Raw genomic sequence first — 16,962 nt, 5'->3', positions numbered from 1 at the left:
CTGGAGGATAGGAGCCCCCCACAGCAGCGCTGCACATTGCGCTGCCGTGGGGGGCTCAGGGAAGCACGGAGGGAGCCCCCTCCCTCCCGATGCTGCCCTTTAACTCCCGGTACACCGCGATCATGTTTGATCGCGGTGTGCAAGGGGTTAAGGTGTCGGGGGCGGTCCGTGACCGCCCCTGACACATAGTGCCGGGTGTCAGCTGTGATAATCAGCTGACACCCGGCCGCGATCAGCGGCGCTCACCACGTGGGCGCCGCTGATCGCGGTAGACATACTATCCCGTCCACGGTCATACGGGCCCGGGTACCGTGGACGGGATAGTACGTCGGATGTCAGGAAGGGGTTAAGGGGTCTAGTTTCCAAAATGGGGTCACTTGTGGGGGTTTCCACTGTTTAGGCACATTAGGGGCTCTCCAAATGCGACATGGCGTCCTATCTCAATTCCAGCCAATTCTGCATTGAAAAAGTCAAACGGCACTCCTTCCTTTCTGAGCTCTGCCGTGTGCTCAAACAGTGGTTTAGCCCCACATACGGGGTATCGGCGTATTTGGGAGAAATTGCACAAAAAATTTTGTGGTTCATTTTCTGTTTTTACACTTGTGAAAATAAAAAAAATGGTTCTGAAGTAAAATGTTTGTGAAAAAAAGTTAAATGTTTATTTTTTTCCTTCCACATTCCATTCATTCATGTGAAGCACCTGAAGGGTTAATAAACTTCTTGAATGTGGTTTTGAGTACATTGAGAGGTGCAGTTTTTAGAATGGTGTCACTTTTGGGTATTTTCTGTCATATTGACCCCCCAAACTCACTTCAAATGTGAGGTGGTCCCTAAAAAAAATGGTGTTGTAAATTTTGTTGTAAAAATGAGAAATCGCTGGTCAACTTTTAACCCTTATAACTTCCTAAAAAAAAAAAAATTATGTTTCCAAAATTGTGCAGATGTAAAGTAGACATGTGGGAAATGTTATTTATTAACTATTTTGTGCGATATCACTCTCTGATTTAAGGGCATAAAAATTAAAAGTTTGAAAATTGCAAAATTTTCAAAATTTTTGCCAAATTTCGATTTTTTAACATATAAGCGCAGTTCATATCTAAGAAATTTTACCACTATCCTGAAGTACAATATGTCATGAGAAAACAATGTCAGAATCAGCAGGATCCATTGAAGCGTTCTAGAGTTATGGCCTCATAAAGTGACACTGGTCAGAATTGAAAAAATTGGCCTGGTCACGAAGGCAAAAACAGGATTTTTGGGTTGCTTACCGTAAAATCTGTTTCTCGGAGCCTTCATTGGGGGACACAGAGACCTTGGGTGTATGCTGCTGCCACTAGGAGGCTGACACTATGCACAAAAAAAGATAGCTCCTCCTCCGCAGTGTACACCCCACCGACCGGCAGAGAATTCCTCAGTTAGTGAGAAAGCAGTAGGAGAAGTAACAGAATAGTTTGACAACATAAACAACTCAACTGTAACCATTCAACCAAAGTAAGAACAGGAGCTGTAAAACATGGGAGGGTGCTGTGTCCCCCAATGAAGGCTCCGAGAAACAGATTTTACGGTAAGCAACCCAAAAATCCTGTTTTCTCGTTCGCCTTATTGGGGGACACAGAGACCTTGGGATGTTCCAAAGCAGTCCCTGGGGTGGGAAACAAACTTCCATCAGGCCAGCGGACTCACCACCGCGGCCTGCAGAATCCGTCTACCTAGGCTGGCGTCCGCCGAAGCGTAGGTGTGGACTCTGTAGAATTTCACAAACGTGTGAACCGATGACCATGTTGCAGCTTTGCAAAGCTGCAGTGCGGAAGCTCTGTGGCGCACCGCCCAGGAGGCGCCCACTGCTCGAGTAGAGTGGGCCCTGATACCCGGAGGGGCTCTGCTACGCTTAACACGGTAGGCTTCCAGGATAGCCGATCTGATCCAGCGAGCAATGGTGGCTTTTGACGCCGGGTGACCTTTCCGCGCTCCATCAGGGATAATGAAAAGAGACTCTGTCTTTCGCAAGGAAGTCGTACTAGACAGATAGACTCTTACCGCCCTAACCAGGTCCAGCTTGTTCAAGGACCGCTCTCGGGGATGAGTTGGATTCGGACAAAAGGACGGGAGCACGATATCCTCGTTAAGGTGAAACGAGGACACCACCTTCGGAAGGAACGAGGGCGGAGGCCGCAGAACTACCTTATCCTGGTGGAGAACCAGAAAGGGAGAGCGGCACGAAAGAGCTGCCAATTCCGACACGCGCCGGACGGAGGTGATGGCCACCAGAAAGGCTACCTTCCAAGAAAGGAGAGAAATGGAAATATCCCTGAGGGGTTCAAAGGGCGGACCTTGCAGAACCTCAAGAACCAGATTAAGATCCCATGGATCCACGGGCGCCCGGTACGGCGGGACCGTGTGAGCCACGCCCTGAAGAAAGGTCTTAACCTGAGGACGGGAAGCCAACGTTTTCTGAAACAGAATGGACAGCGCCGAAACTTGACCCTTCAGGGAACTGAGGGCAAGCCCCGCATCCAATCCTGCCTGAAGAAACGCTAGGACTGAAGGGAGCGAAAAGGACATGGGCGCGACGTCATTGGTCTCACACCAAGTGAAATAGGCCTTCCAAGTACGGTAGTAAATCTTGGAAGATGATGGCTTTCTGGCTCGGATCATGGTCTGAATTACGTGGTCGGAAAATCCTGCTCGTTTCAGAACCTCGGTCTCAACAGCCACGCCGTTAAATTGAGCGGCCAAGAATTGGGGTGGCAAATCGGACCCTGAGACAGCAGATCTGTTCTGTCTGGAAGCTTCCAGGGGGCGTCCGCGAGAAGGTTGACAATGTCCGCGAACCAAGACCTTCTGGGCCAATTCGGGGCGATGAGAATGACCGGAAGTCCTTCTGCCTTGATCTTCTTCAACAGCTTGGGAAGAAGAGGCAGAGGAGGGAACAGGTAGGGAAGTTCGAACTGGGACCAAGGAACGGCCAGGGCGTCGGCGCCCACTGCCAGAGGGTCCCGAGACCTGGACACGAATTGTGGGACTTTCCTGTTGAGGCGAGACGCCATGAGGTCTACATCCGGGGTTCCCCACCGAAGGCAGAGCAGATGAAACACTTCCGGATGTAGGGACCATTCTCCCGCCGCGAGACCCTCGCGGCTGAGAAAATCGGCGGCCCAGTTGTCTACGCCGGGAATGTGAACCGCGGAAATTGTCGGGACGGAAATCTCCGCCCAACGAAGAATCTTGGACACCTCCGCCAGGGCTGAAACACTCCATGTTCCCCCTTGGCGGTTGACATATGCCACCGCTGTGGCGTTGTCTGTCTGAATCCGTACCGGCAGTCCCTTGAGGAGCCTTTCCCAGTGGACCAGAGCAAGATGGATCGCTCGAATCTCCAGAACGTTGATCGGTAGCGCTGATTCCCGATCCGACCATCGACCCTGAACAGTGTGGTTGCGGAACACAGCACCCCAACCGAGGAGACTGGCATCTGTGGTTACTATCTGCCAGTGAATGGGAAGGAAGGATCGACCCGATAGAATGAGAGGTGACGACAACCACCAGTTGAGAGACCGCTTGATCCGGTAAGAAAGATGGACAGGGCGATCCAGGGACCGAGGCGACCTGTTCCATTTCGACAGAATGGCCTACTGGAGAGGTCTGGCTTGAAATTGGGCAAAGGGAACTGCCTCTATCGCCGCGACCATCTTTCCCAGGACCCTCATGGCTGTACGGAGGGATGGGAATCGCGAGGTCTGCAGCGATCGTACTTCCTGCTGCAGAGAGAGAATCTTTTCTTGTGGGAGAAAGACCCTTGACCGACGAGTGTCGAACAGAAGACCTAGAAAGACCAGGCGTTGGGTAGGAACCAGACAGGACTTTTTCCTGTTGACGATCCACCCGAAATTGGAAAGAGTGTCCAGGACGATTGACAAACTTTGGTGAGCCTGTTGGAATGAGGGAGCCTTGATCAGAATATCGTCTAGGTACGGGAAAAGAACGAGGCCTCTGACTCTCAACAAAGCCATCAACGCAGCCATGATCTTCGTGAAGACTCTGGGAGCGGTGGCAAGACCGAAGGGCAGTGCGACAAACTGGTAGTGGTGCTGTCGAATCGCAAAGCGCAGGAACTTCTGATGTCCGGAGAAAATTGGAACATGTAAATAGGCATCTTGGATGTCTATTGAGCACATGAATTCCTGCTCCTCCATGGAGGCGATGACCGAGCGAAGCGACTCCATGCGGAAGTGGCGAAGGCGGACCCTCTTGTTGAGCAGCTTGAGATCCAAGATGGGTCGAACTGCGCCGTCTTTTTTCGGCACTACAAACAGGTTCGAGTAGAACCCCGTGAAGCGCTCCGATTCGGGAACGGGCACAATCACCCCGGAACTGAGGAGAGCGGCGATAGCTGTAGAGAACCCCGGGATCAAGGCTGGATCCTTTGGAGGCCGGGATTCGAAGAAACGATCCCGTGGGAGAGAGACGAACTCTATCTTGTATCCTGAGGATACGACCTCCCTGAGCCAGGCGTCCTCCACGGCGGCCAGCCAAACGTCCCTGAAGGAAAGAAGTCGACCTCCCAATTGGAAAGGCCCTTCGCGTGCCCGATGATAGTCATGCTGAAGTAGACCGTCCAGATCTAGATCTGGACGGTCTGCCCTGGGAGGAGTGGGGTCGCCAGGAAGGAGTGGGTCTGAAGGAAACTTTCCTTCTCTCCTGGCGAGCCTGCGGTCTCTGTTGGCTGGAGGAGTTGTCCGCCGTATTGAAACGGCGGAAAGTCCGAAAGGGTCGAAACTGACGCCTTAGTGGGGGTCTGCGAGGCTTGGACTGAGGGAGGAGTGAACTCGTGCCTCCGGTGGCGTCCTTAATAATCTGGTCCAATTGGGACCCAAAGAGGCGCACCCCCTGAAAAGGCAGGCTAGTGAGGGACTTTTTAGAAGACAAGTCCGCTTGCCATGCCTTTAGCCAAAGTGTACGTCGAATTGCAATAACGTTGCTTGACGCCTGAACTGCACAGGATGCAGCATCCAAGGAAGCGGAAAGAAGATAGTCCCCAGCATGGGAGATCTGATTGGCGAGATTGGCCAAATGCTCCGGTTGCGCCTTATCTAAGATGCCCTGCCGAAGGTCGTCTGCCCACGTGGCTATGGTCTTTGCTGTCCAGGATGAAGCAAAGATTGGACACACCGCCGCTGAAGCCGCTTCAAAGGCAGACTTCGCCAGGGATTCTATAATCCTGTCATTAGAATCCTTTAGGGACGCCACGCCTGAAAGCGGGAGAACCGTGTTATTGGATAGCCTGGACACGGGCGGATCGACCGAGGGAGAGGCCGACCAGTTGTCCGTGAGCTCCTTAGCAAATGGGTAGAGTATGCCGAGACGTTTTCCTCTTTGAAAGCGTCTGGTCGGATCCTCTCTTTCCTTGGTAAAAATTTTCCCAAACTGGGAATGGAAAGGAAAAACCCTGGAGGGAGTTTCTGCCCGTCTGAACGAAACCTCCTGATCTGAGGATTTCGCAGGGGAGTCAGCAATATCGAAGGTATGATGGATCGCAGCAATGAGGTCCTGCACTGTGACCTTCATGCTTGCATCCTGGTCTGAATCCAGCTCTAAAATCCCCTCAGATGACCTGTCCGAAAGCGCTTCCCCTGACTCGGGAGAGGAGGCCCGAGAGGGAGACTGGTGAGAAGGGCTATGCGGTGAGATGGGACTAGGAGAGGATTCCGGCTGGGAATCTTGCCTGGGTCTTTTGCGACTACCGCTGGCTGATTCAGATGGAACAATTTGGGACCTGCTTGGCCCTGCTGAAGAGTCCAGGGGCAACTTATCAAGAACGGCCACCAGGGACTGAGACACCCTGGTGAGGTCTGCCACTGATTGAGATAGCGAGGAGGCCCAGCCAGGCATGGGGGGCTCACTCTCACCTGGGGCCGCAGATGGCTCCTGGACGGCGTCAGGCTGAATTGGATTGCTACAATCCAGGCAGAGGGGAGTGGACTGGCCTGAGGGAAGTTTGCGATTGCACGAAGAACATGCAAAGTACTTGACTAAAGTGCAGGGGGGGGCGGTAGAACGGGTACGATCAGACTTAGACATAGTGAAAAGCTGAGGTAATGCCGGAAGGTTGGGGGACAGAGGGCGGAGAAGGGTCAGTCTGCAGTGCAGAGCTACTCACGGTCCGGTGTCCCCAGAAGCGATGCTCTGCGACCTGTCAGTGGATGCAGGTCAGAGCGAAATCCGGCCGACAGACCTCCTGAAAAAACCAGCTGGAGAAGATGCTGTCCAGTGAGGAGCTGGTGCCCGGCTAACAGGCTGGGAAAATGGCGCCGTCCTGAGAAAAAGCGCGCCTTAGGAGAGGAGGGAGGGCGGAGCACCACGCAGGGTTAACGATTCACCGCCCTCTAGCCAATAACAGGCTGGGCAGGTGAAGGGCAGGCGGTGGGAGGGCCTGGGAAGAGCGGGAGAGAAGCCCGCTTAGAAGAAAGGGGCGGGGGGCGTGGCCGCGACGCAGCGGTAGGCCCGAACTGAAGCCGGGGCCTAAATTAGTTGCGGCGGCCGCCTGTCAGCAGGGGGTCGGCGCGGAGGTCCGAAAAAGTGGGACGCCGCAGTCGCAAGTCGCTCCCAATGGGAAAAAACCCTGTGCTCCCTGTACCCAGAAAGGGGGGAGGGAAGGGGGGGGGATGCCCAGCAACATTGAGCTGCCTATAGCCTTGTGGCGACTGCGAGCGACCGCAGCGCCTACCCCTGTGACCATTGAAGAGGTGACCGTCGGGAATGGGCAGCAGGTAAATAAATATGAAGCCGGGGCCTAATACTCACCTATCCACGATCCGTTACCTGTCTGAAGAAGTCTTGCGTCTCATCCAACCGACAGGCTCTGGTAGGCGAGTGGGAGGGAGACTGGCGACAAGGACCCCTGGAGTCGCTGGCACGTCTTGGTGTCGGCGTCCGTCTGGCTGGTCCTGCCGCGGAGAACTGCAAGGATACGGGGTGGCAGTACACGCCGTACTTGCAGACTCCATGTGGGAGTACAGATGTGACTTTTCACTCTGTATCCCTCCGTAGAACCTGAAAAGGAACGACGCACGACGAGGTAGATATGGGTCTAATAAAAGACCCGTGTCCACCTCCTACTGACACTAAGCTAAACTGAGGAATTCTCTGCCGGTCGGTGGGGTGTACACTGCGGAGGAGGAGCTATCTTTTTTTGTGCATAGTGTCAGCCTCCTAGTGGCAGCAGCATACACCCAAGGTCTCTGTGTCCCCCAATAAAGCGAACGAGAAAACAGGCTCAGGCGCGAAAGGGTTAAAAGGAAATTAATATTAAATTATGTAAAACCTTAAAAATTTGAAATCAACACTATTTTACCTAATTAAAAAAAAATATATATATTTAAAAAAATATTCATATTCAGTATCACTGCGTCCGTAAAAGTCAGGTCAAAATATAAAATTATTTAACGTGTATGGCAAACGCTGCAAAGAAATAAAAATACAATTGACAGAATTGTTGTTTTTTTTTCCTATGGTAGCCACACCAAAATTGATCATTTACCCCAAACTATATCAATAAAAACATCAGGTTGGCCTGTAAAAAGCAAGACTGCACATAAGCTCATTTGACAAAAAAAAAAAATTGTTATGGTTTTCAGAAAACCAATTATAGCATTACAAATTTCAGAATTTTTTCAGCTGCTAAGAAATACAGCTTGTCACGCTCGTATAGGGAAAGCCCATGGCCAAGTAGAGTAATGCGCTGCGATCGTTGTCCATATCATGCGGCCGTCTGACTGTGCCCTAAAACTGCAAGGCGAGCAAAAATACCCACCTTGGTACTTTTTTTTTTAACCAATCTTTGCTACCAATTGTAGAATATCTGAGTTGCCTTATAAAAAGCACTTTTTTTCCTCTTTTCTCTCCAGTCATATACTACAAAAAGAGATTAATAGGAGTCTACAGTGAGTGTTTCACAGTCTCTCAATTCCATTCACTGCAATGAAGAAATGTTACATATCCTGAACACGTTTGTGCCCATGGGACCCATTTTGACTGCTTTACTTACTTCAGTAGCTTCTCAAAAGCATCCAAATAATCTTCACTGGTCATGATAACACAGAAGATATTTCTCCTGATGTCGGTGTTCATCCGCTGCTTGCGAGCCAGGTCCATGATCTTCGCACTGACCTTCAAAAATAAAATAGGGAAATGTATACAATAATCACAGATGTCCCACATTAAATCTGTAGGATTTCACTTGCAGCACTTGACTCGTTTGGGTTTTATGGGGTAAATAACTTTAGCAGTAAGAAAACACAAAGGGCAAAAAATTCACACACTTTACAACAGAAAACTGTTGTTAAAAGTACTTACGCTAATATTTGTGCAAACTATTTGTGCAGTCGGATATATATATATATATATATATATATATATATATATATATATATATATATATATATATATATATATATTTTTTTTTTTTTTTTTTATTTTTTTTTTTCCTTTTCTATTGTAGCTTTTTTTACTGCCTTTTCCAAATGATGGAAAAAATACCTTCAGTGGGAATGCATTGCATAAGCGTGGCTTGAAAAGTGTTTTTGGGGCTTCACAAATTTTCACACTGTCAGGATTCCACTCTTATATCACCTGGAGGAGTTGCCGTGTGACCACAACTATCTTATTTACAGACTTATGGTCATGTGCCAACTCGATTCTCATCCGCTTTTCTCAACAGCATATTGAGAGAAGTTGGCTAATGGTCGGTATGTGGCAGTGTGCAAGCTGCACACATTAAGGATTCAGTAATCTGTAGTCATACAGATTATCCAAAACAGAAGCCTAAAAGACAAAATGCTTCATGAAAAGACCATCCAAAAAAGAGAAAGAAGCAATGCCTAAAAATACAAACTTTATTATGACATAATAAAATATCACAGAAAAAATCCATTGATATGTATAGACATAATTATGTGGGGAACGTAACACACAAAAAACCGCACGTAAGGCAAATAGCAATGCTGCATATATTATAGTCTTATAATTCCCTGGCAAAAAGTGAAGCCACGGGAATGCATAAATTTGATTTAATAGTAAGAACACAGTGGTATATAGAAGTGCCAAATATAATAAAGCACATGGAAATGCAAAAGACAAGCCAGAATGGGGATACTGAGTAATGCGGCATACATAAGCACAAGTGGCAATAAGAACATAAACCCAGCATGTACCCAGGCGCTGCTGTAAGGATGCTGCTAGAGCATATTTACCTTAAAGTGCGGGCAGGAGACCCCTGACGCGCGTTTCGCGTTAGCTTTCTCAAAGGGGAACATAATTAGGCTGCCTCTGCACTCTTTTATATGGCAGTGGAGTGAGCGGGGAGGCGGCATTGATGCGGGCTTCCTGCGCGCGCGGCCCGGACAAGCATCGTCATTGAGCGGCGCCGTGTGAAGCCGCGCCTCCTCCAAACTCGACGCGTCAGAGCAGGAGAGGGAAGGCGGTGGCACATGGACGCGTTACCATGACGACGCCAGAGACCCGGGCAAGCATCGCCATTGATCAGCGCCGTGTGAAGCCGCGCCTCCTCCAAGCTGGACGCATCAGAGCAGAAGAGAGGAAGCGGCAACACAGGGACGCGTCGTCATGACGACGCCAGGGACCGGACCACGCACAGGAGACACCGCACCAAACAGAATATATGCACTAAATAAAGGTAATAATTCCCTATGTTTCCAAGTAAAAATATGCCCTTTATGAAGGGAAAGAGGGACTAAAGAATGTAAACGGTAAATCTAGTTACTAATTGGAGCAAATAATACCAATGACACGATAAACTAGATTATTTAAGTGAGTATACATTGTATAAATAAGAAAAGTGCTAAAATAGTGAGACAATATAGTGCCAATGGGAAAATATCATATTAGTGAAACAATCACAATAACTAAATTTAGATTTAAAAGGAGTCCCCCAAAAAGAGGAGGAAGAGGAAAAGGACATCCAAGTCCATATACGATAAACAACCACATGATATATAAGAGATGTGAGACATGTAATATATAATATAAAATGTTCCTCCAAATGCGATAACTGGAAAGGGGACCAGCATGGAACCATGAAATTTCCTCCAAATTACGCAGAGGAAGGAGCAGACTTGGAGCGCCACATCCACACCAACACTCAAGGAGCAAAGGCAGCCATATTTGAAGACATCTAAAAGAACAATAATAATAAAATTAAAATCAAAATTAAAACAAACAATAAAAAAGGGATAAAGGGGGAGAAAGAAAACAGAGCTTATAACAGAAAATTACAAAAACGGTGCAAAACTGATAACCTCATTAAGACCGTCAGGCTGTACAGAATGGATCCTGGATATCCATTGTGCTTCCAATTGTGCAAGCATCTTTCTCCAGTCACCACCCCTAACATCAACATGCACCTTATCTATTCCAAAGGCCTTCAAAAGATTAGCATTACAATCATGCATTAGTTTAAAGTGCCGTGGTATCGGTTTTAGGGAGGAGATATCTTGTATATCTGCGGCATTCACGATGTCGCGATAGTGCTTCCTAATTCTGGTCTTTAAAGGCCTTGAAGTCAACCCGACATAGATTTTAGGACAAGGGCAGTGGGCATAATACACCACTCCAAAGGAATCACAGGTAATGTGCTGTGTAATCGAGAAAGTCTCACCATTGCTGGATTCAAATGTAGTGGCTCGTACCATATTGGGGCATGCAATACAACTGTCGCATGGGAAGAAGCCCCAGAGAGGACCCCTGGATCCAAAAGCCCTCCCCGGTTGAGGACCAGGATAATAACTTCGGACAATATGATTTTTCAAATTAGGTGATTTCTTGTAAGTGATGGATGGATAGTCCAAAAGACATTTAGCCAAACATCTATCCTCTTTTAATATGGGCCAAAACTTCTTTAGAGATTCCTGCATGCCCCGCCAATTGGTATTAAAAGTCGTAATAAACCTTACCTTAGATTCTTGAACAGGTTTCGAACGTGGTTTCAATAGTTCATTACGATCAAATTTTTTTGCTGCTTGTAAACCTTTTTTAATGCATCTTCGCGAGTAACCCCTTTCCTGAAACCTATGAAACAAATCATCTGCTTGCTCAGTAAAGTTGCTCTCGTTGGAACAAATTTTCCTCGCCCTAAGGAATTGACCCTTAGGTATACTCTTAATCAGGGAGCAGGGATGAGAGGAGGAGGCATGGAGGAGCGAGTTAACAGATGTTTCTTTACGAAAAATATTGGTTTCCAAGAAACCACTCGAGGGATTGGTAATCAAAATATCAAGAAAGTCAATAGAGGACTGACTATATTTACACGTTAACTTGATGTTCAGCTTGTTGTTATTTAGAGTCTCAACAAAATCAAGGAGGTCTCGCTCTGAGCCCTGCCATACCATGAGAATATCATCGATATAGCGGACCCAGAGCAAGACCCCCTCGATGTGTGCAATGGGTTTAGTGAGAAAAATTTCTCGTTCCCACATGCCCATGAAAAGATTTGCATAGGCAGATGCAAAATCAGCACCCATTGCGGTCCCCTGCTGTTGTAAATAAATACTCTGTTTGAAAATAAAAAAGTTATGCTCCAGGGTAAATTTCAGCAACAAAACTAGGAATTCAATAAAATCCGGATTGTGCTCAGACATATATAAAAAAGTTTTAGTGGCCATAATCCCATCCTGATGCTGTATTGATGTGTATAACGCCTCCACATCCATGGTGACCAGCCACATATCTTTTTCGAGGGGGATACCATCGATTTTTTTCAAAACGTCCCCAGAATCCTTTACATAAGAGGGGAGGTCGGCTACCAGAGGCTTCAAATAGAAATCCAAAAATTTGGAAACAATCTCACATAGGTTCCCATTGCCCGAGACAATGGGACGCCCAGGAGGAGAGGAAGCATTTTTGTGAACCTTCGGTGTAAAATATATGCATGCCATTTTCGGATAGAGAGGTATCAGATGGTCCCTGAGATCCTTAGTGATGGTGCCTGTATCAAAGGCTTGATCCAGAATGTCCTGCAGCTCTCTTTTAAATTTGAGGGTGGGGTTGAATGTTAATTTTTTGTAGCATGCGTCATTCCTAAGTTGTCAAAAGGCTTCCCTTTCGTACATTGAAATCGGCCATACCACCACATTGCCCCCTTTATCAGCCTGCTTGATGACAACCCCTTTAAGGTTTTTAAGCTCATTGAGAGCTGCCCTCTGCGAAAAGGTCAAATTGTCCCCAGAACCTGAGCGCTTTAAATTCTCAAATTCCTTTGTCACAAGTTTGACAAAAAGTTCAATATGGGGATAAAGATCGAGAGGGAGAAATTTTTTAGAAACAGGTGGATGGAAGGTATCCTTACCTGGAGGGGCCGCAATTTGTTGATCATTCCCCAATTCAAGGATAGAGACAGCATGCAGCTCATCTTCAGTCCAAACCTCCCCCATTCTTGGCTTATCATGCAGCTTTTTCAAAACTAGTTTGCAGGCAAAGAGGTGGAGATCTTTGGTGGCTAAGAATGAGTCAAAAGGAGAGGCTGGTGACACCTTCAGGTATTGGTGAAGGTGGTCAGAAAACGGAGCTTAAAAATTCTTTGAATTTTTTTCTTAAAAAAAGAACTAAAACATGGTGGAATAAGGCCTCGATAGAGTCCTATTTGGCTAAAAATTTGATTCCAAGGGGCTTGCGGATCCGAATTATGCCTTCCTTTAACACTGATGACCCCCTATTTAGAACTAGATGGGAGGATGCTTGTACTTTGTGCTCCAAATCCTTGATAGAACTCCTCATTGGGAATGACAGAAAAACTCTTGAAAAATTGGATACCGACATAGACTGTACGCGTCAGAAACTGTTGGAATGTTTATGTACCTCCGAGATTGAGACTCTTAACAAGGATTTGGATAATCAGTTTTTAACGTGGGAGAAGGAGGTTAAGGTGGTGAAAACTAGGAAATTTCAAAGAGACTTAAAGGATTTTAATGATGGTGCTGTTTACAAATGGTCTTCCTATGATACGCGGGGGCGATCTACATCTCGTTCCTCCTCCATCTCGTCAACATCCTCTAGGGAGAGTAGTAAAGCGCAACAACGAACCTACAACCTGAGGAAAAATAATACTGGAAGAGGCCATACTCCCCATAAAACGCATGGGCAGACTTTGCACAGTTCTGCCAGGATGCAGGTAATCAATCTGTCTTCCATAGAATTAACCCCCTCACAATTGGAGGTTTTAAGCTTGGGTTTGTCGTTTTCACCAGCCTCTCCTTTTGACTCATTCTTAGCCACCAAAGATCTCCACCTCTTTGCCAGCAAACTAGTTTTGAAAAAGCTGCATGATAAGCCAAGAATGGGGGAGGTTTGGACTGAAGATGAGCTGCATGCTATCTCTATCCTTGAAGAATTGGGGAATGATCAACATATTGCGGCCCCTCAAGGTAAGGATACCTTCCATCCCCCTGTTTCTAAAAAATTTCCCCCTCTCAATCTTTATCCCCATATTGAACTTTTTGTCAAACTTGTGACAAAGGAATTTGAGAATTTAAAGCGCTCAGGTTCTGGGGACAATTTGACCTTTTCGCAGAGGGCAGCTCTCAATGAGCTTAAAAACCTTAAAGGGGTTGTCATCAAGCAGGCTGATAAAGGGGGCAATGTGGTGGTATGGCCGATTTCAATGAACGAAAGGGAAGCCTTTCGACAACTTAGGAATGACGCATGCTACAAAAAATTAACATTCAACCCCACCCTCAAATTTAAAAGAGAGCTGCAGGACATTCTGGATCAAGCCTTTGATACAGGCACCATCACTAAGGATCTCAGGGACCATCTGATACCTCTCTATCCGAAAATGGCATGCATATATTTTACACCGAAGGTTCACAAAAATGCTTCCTCTCCTCCTGGGCGTCCCATTGTCTCGGGCAATGGGAACCTATGTGAGATTGTTTCCAAATTTTTGGATTTCTATTTGAAGCCTCTGGTAGCCGACCTCCCCTCTTATGTAAAGGATTCTGGGGACGTTTTGAAAAAAATCGATGGTATCCCCCTCGAAAAAGATATGTGGCTGGTCACCATGGATGTGGAGGCGTTATACACATCAATACAGCATCAGGATGGGATTATGGCCACTAAAACTTTTTTATATATGTCTGAGCACAATCCGGATTTTATTGAATTCCTACTTTTGTTGCTGAAATTTACCCTGGAGCATAACTTTTTTATTTTCAGAGTATTTATTTACAACAGCAGGGGACCGCAATGGGTGCTGATTTTGCATCTGCCTATGCAAATCTTTTCATGGGCATGTGGGAACGAGAAATTTTTCTCACTAAACCCATTGCACACATCGAGGGGGTCTTGCTCTGGGTCCGCTATATCGATGATATTCTCATGGTATGGCAGGGCTCAGAGCGAGACCTCCTTGATTTTGTTGAGACTCTAAATAACAACAAGCTGAACATCAAGTTAACGTGTAAATATAGTCAGTCCTCTATTGACTTTCTTGATATTTTGATTACCAATCCCTCGAGTGGTTTCTTGGAAACCAATATTTTTCGTAAAGAAACATCTGTTAACTCGCTCCTCCATGCCTCCTCCTCTCATCCCTGCTCCCTGATTAAGAGTATACCTAAGGGTCAATTCCTTAGGGCGAGGAAAATTTGTTCCAATGAGAGCAACTTTACTGAGCAAGCAGATGATTTGTTTCATAGGTTTCAGGAAAGGGGTTACTCGCGAAGATGCATTAAAAAAGGTTTACAAGCAGCAAAAAAATTTGATCGTAATGAACTATTGAAACCACGTTCGAAACCTGTTCAAGATTCTAAGGTAAGGTTTATTACGACTTTTAATACCAATTGGCGGGGCATGCAGGAATCTCTAAAGAAGTTTTGGCCCATATTAAAAGAGGATAGATGTTTGGCTAAATGTCTTTTGGACTATCCATCCATCACTTACAAGAAATCACCTAATTTGAAAAATCATATTGTCCGAAGTTATTATCCTGGTCCTCAACCGGGGAGGGCTTTTGGATCCAGGGGTCCTCTCTGGGGCTTCTTCCCATGCGACAGTTGTATTGCATGCCCCAATATGGTACGAGCCACTACATTTGAATCCAGCAATGGTGAGACTTTCTCGATTACACAGCACATTACCTGTGATTCCTTTGGAGTGGTGTATTATGCCCACTGCCCTTGTCCTAAAATCTATGTCGGGTTGACTTCAAGGCCTTTAAAGACCAGAATTAGGGAGCACTATCGCGACATCGTGAATGCCGCAGATATACAAGATATCTCCTCCCTAAAACCGATACCACGGCACTTTAAACTAATGCATGATTGTAATGCTAATCTTTTGAAGGCCTTTGGAATAGATAAGGTGCATGTTGATGTTAGGGGTGGTGACTGGAGAAAGATGCTTGCACAATTGGAAGCAGGATGGATATCCAGGATCCATTCTGTACAGCCTGACGGTCTTAATGAGGTTATCAGTTTTGCACAGTTTTTGTAATTTTCTGTTATAAGCTCTGTTTTCTTTCTCCCCCTTTATCCCTTTTTTATTGTTTGTTTTAATTTTGATTTTAATTTTATTATTATTGTTCTTTTAGATGTCTTCAAATATGGCTGCCTTTGCTCCTTGAGTGTTGGTGTGGATGTGGCGCTCCAAGTCTGCTCCTTCCTCTGCGTAATTTGGAGGAAATTTCATGGTTCCATGCTGGTCCCCTTTCCAGTTATCGCATTTGGAGGAACATTTTATATTATATATTACATGTCTCACATCTCTTATACTGTATATCATGTGGTTGTTTATCGTATATGGACTTGGATGTCCTTTTCCTCTTCCTCTTCTTTTTGGGGGACTCCGTTTAAATCTAAATTTAGTTATTGTGATTGTTTCACTAATATGATATTTTCCCATTGGCACTATATTGTCTCACTATTTTAGCACTTTTCTTATTTATACAATGTATACTCACTTAAATAATCTAGTTTATCGTGTCATTGGTATTTGCTCCAATTAGTAACTAGATTTACCGTTTACATTCTTTAGTCCCTCTTTCCCTTCATAAAGGGCATATTTTTACTTGGAAACATAGGGAATTATTACCTTTATTTAGTGCATATATTCTGTTTGGTGCGGTGTCTCCTGTGCGTGGTCCGGTCCCTGGCGTCGTCATGACGACGCGTCCCTGTGTTGCCGCTTCCTCTCTTCTGCTCTGATGCGTCCAGCTTGGAGGAGGCGCGGCTTCACACGGCGCTGATCAATGGCGATGCTTGCCCGGGTCTCTGGCGTCGTCATGGTAACGCGTCCATGTGCCACCGCCTTCCCTCTCCTGCTCTGACGCGTCGAGTTTGGAGGAGGCGCGGCTTCACACGGCGCCGCTCAATGATGATGCTTGTCCGGGCCGCGCGCGCAGGAAGCCCGCATCAATGCCGCCTCCCCGCTCACTCCACTGCCATATAAAAGAGTGCAGAGGCAGCCTAATTATGTTCCCCTTTGAGAAAGCTAACGCGAAACGCGCGTCAGGGGTCTCCTGCCCGCACTTTAAGGTAAATATGCTCTAGCAGCATCCTTACAGCAGCGCCTGGGTACATGCTGGGTTTATGTTCTTATTGCCACTTGTGCTTATGTATGCCGCATTACTCAGTATCCCCATTCTGGCTTGTCTTTTGCATTTCCATGTGCTTTATTATATTTGGCACTTCTATATACCACTGTGTTCTTACTATTAAATCAAATTTATGCATTCCTGTGGCTTCACTTTTTGCCAGGGAATTATAAGACTAATATATGCAGCATTGCTATTTGCCTTACGTGCGGTTTTTTGTGTGTTACGTTCCCCACATAATTATGTCTATACATATCAATGGATTTTTTCTGTGATATTTTATTATGTCATAATAAAGTTTGTATTTTTAGGCATTGCTTCTTTCTCTTTTTTGGATGGTGTAGTCATACAGAGTTGACTGC

General features: G+C 46.3%; 1 protein-coding gene across 1 annotated transcript in view; it reads right to left on the bottom strand.

Moving 5' to 3' along the window:
* Positions 1 to 16,962, bottom strand: part of NOM1 (nucleolar protein with MIF4G domain 1) — a 49,678-nt gene that overhangs the window by 11,729 nt on the left and 20,987 nt on the right. Inside the window, exon 7 of the mRNA XM_073581596.1 lies at positions 8,045 to 8,166. Within this exon, the coding sequence (XP_073437697.1) occupies positions 8,045 to 8,166 (122 nt within the window). The remainder of the gene's footprint in view (positions 1 to 8,044; positions 8,167 to 16,962) is intronic.

The sequence above is a fragment of the Dendrobates tinctorius genome, unplaced genomic scaffold (genome assembly GCF_039654945.1).
Source record: "Dendrobates tinctorius isolate UK_male_01 unplaced genomic scaffold, ASM3965494v1 ptg000070l, whole genome shotgun sequence".
Lineage (NCBI taxonomy): Eukaryota > Metazoa > Chordata > Amphibia > Anura > Dendrobatidae > Dendrobates > Dendrobates tinctorius.
Note: the sequence above shows the minus strand (reverse complement) of the source record. Positions and strands in the feature narration are given on the sequence as shown.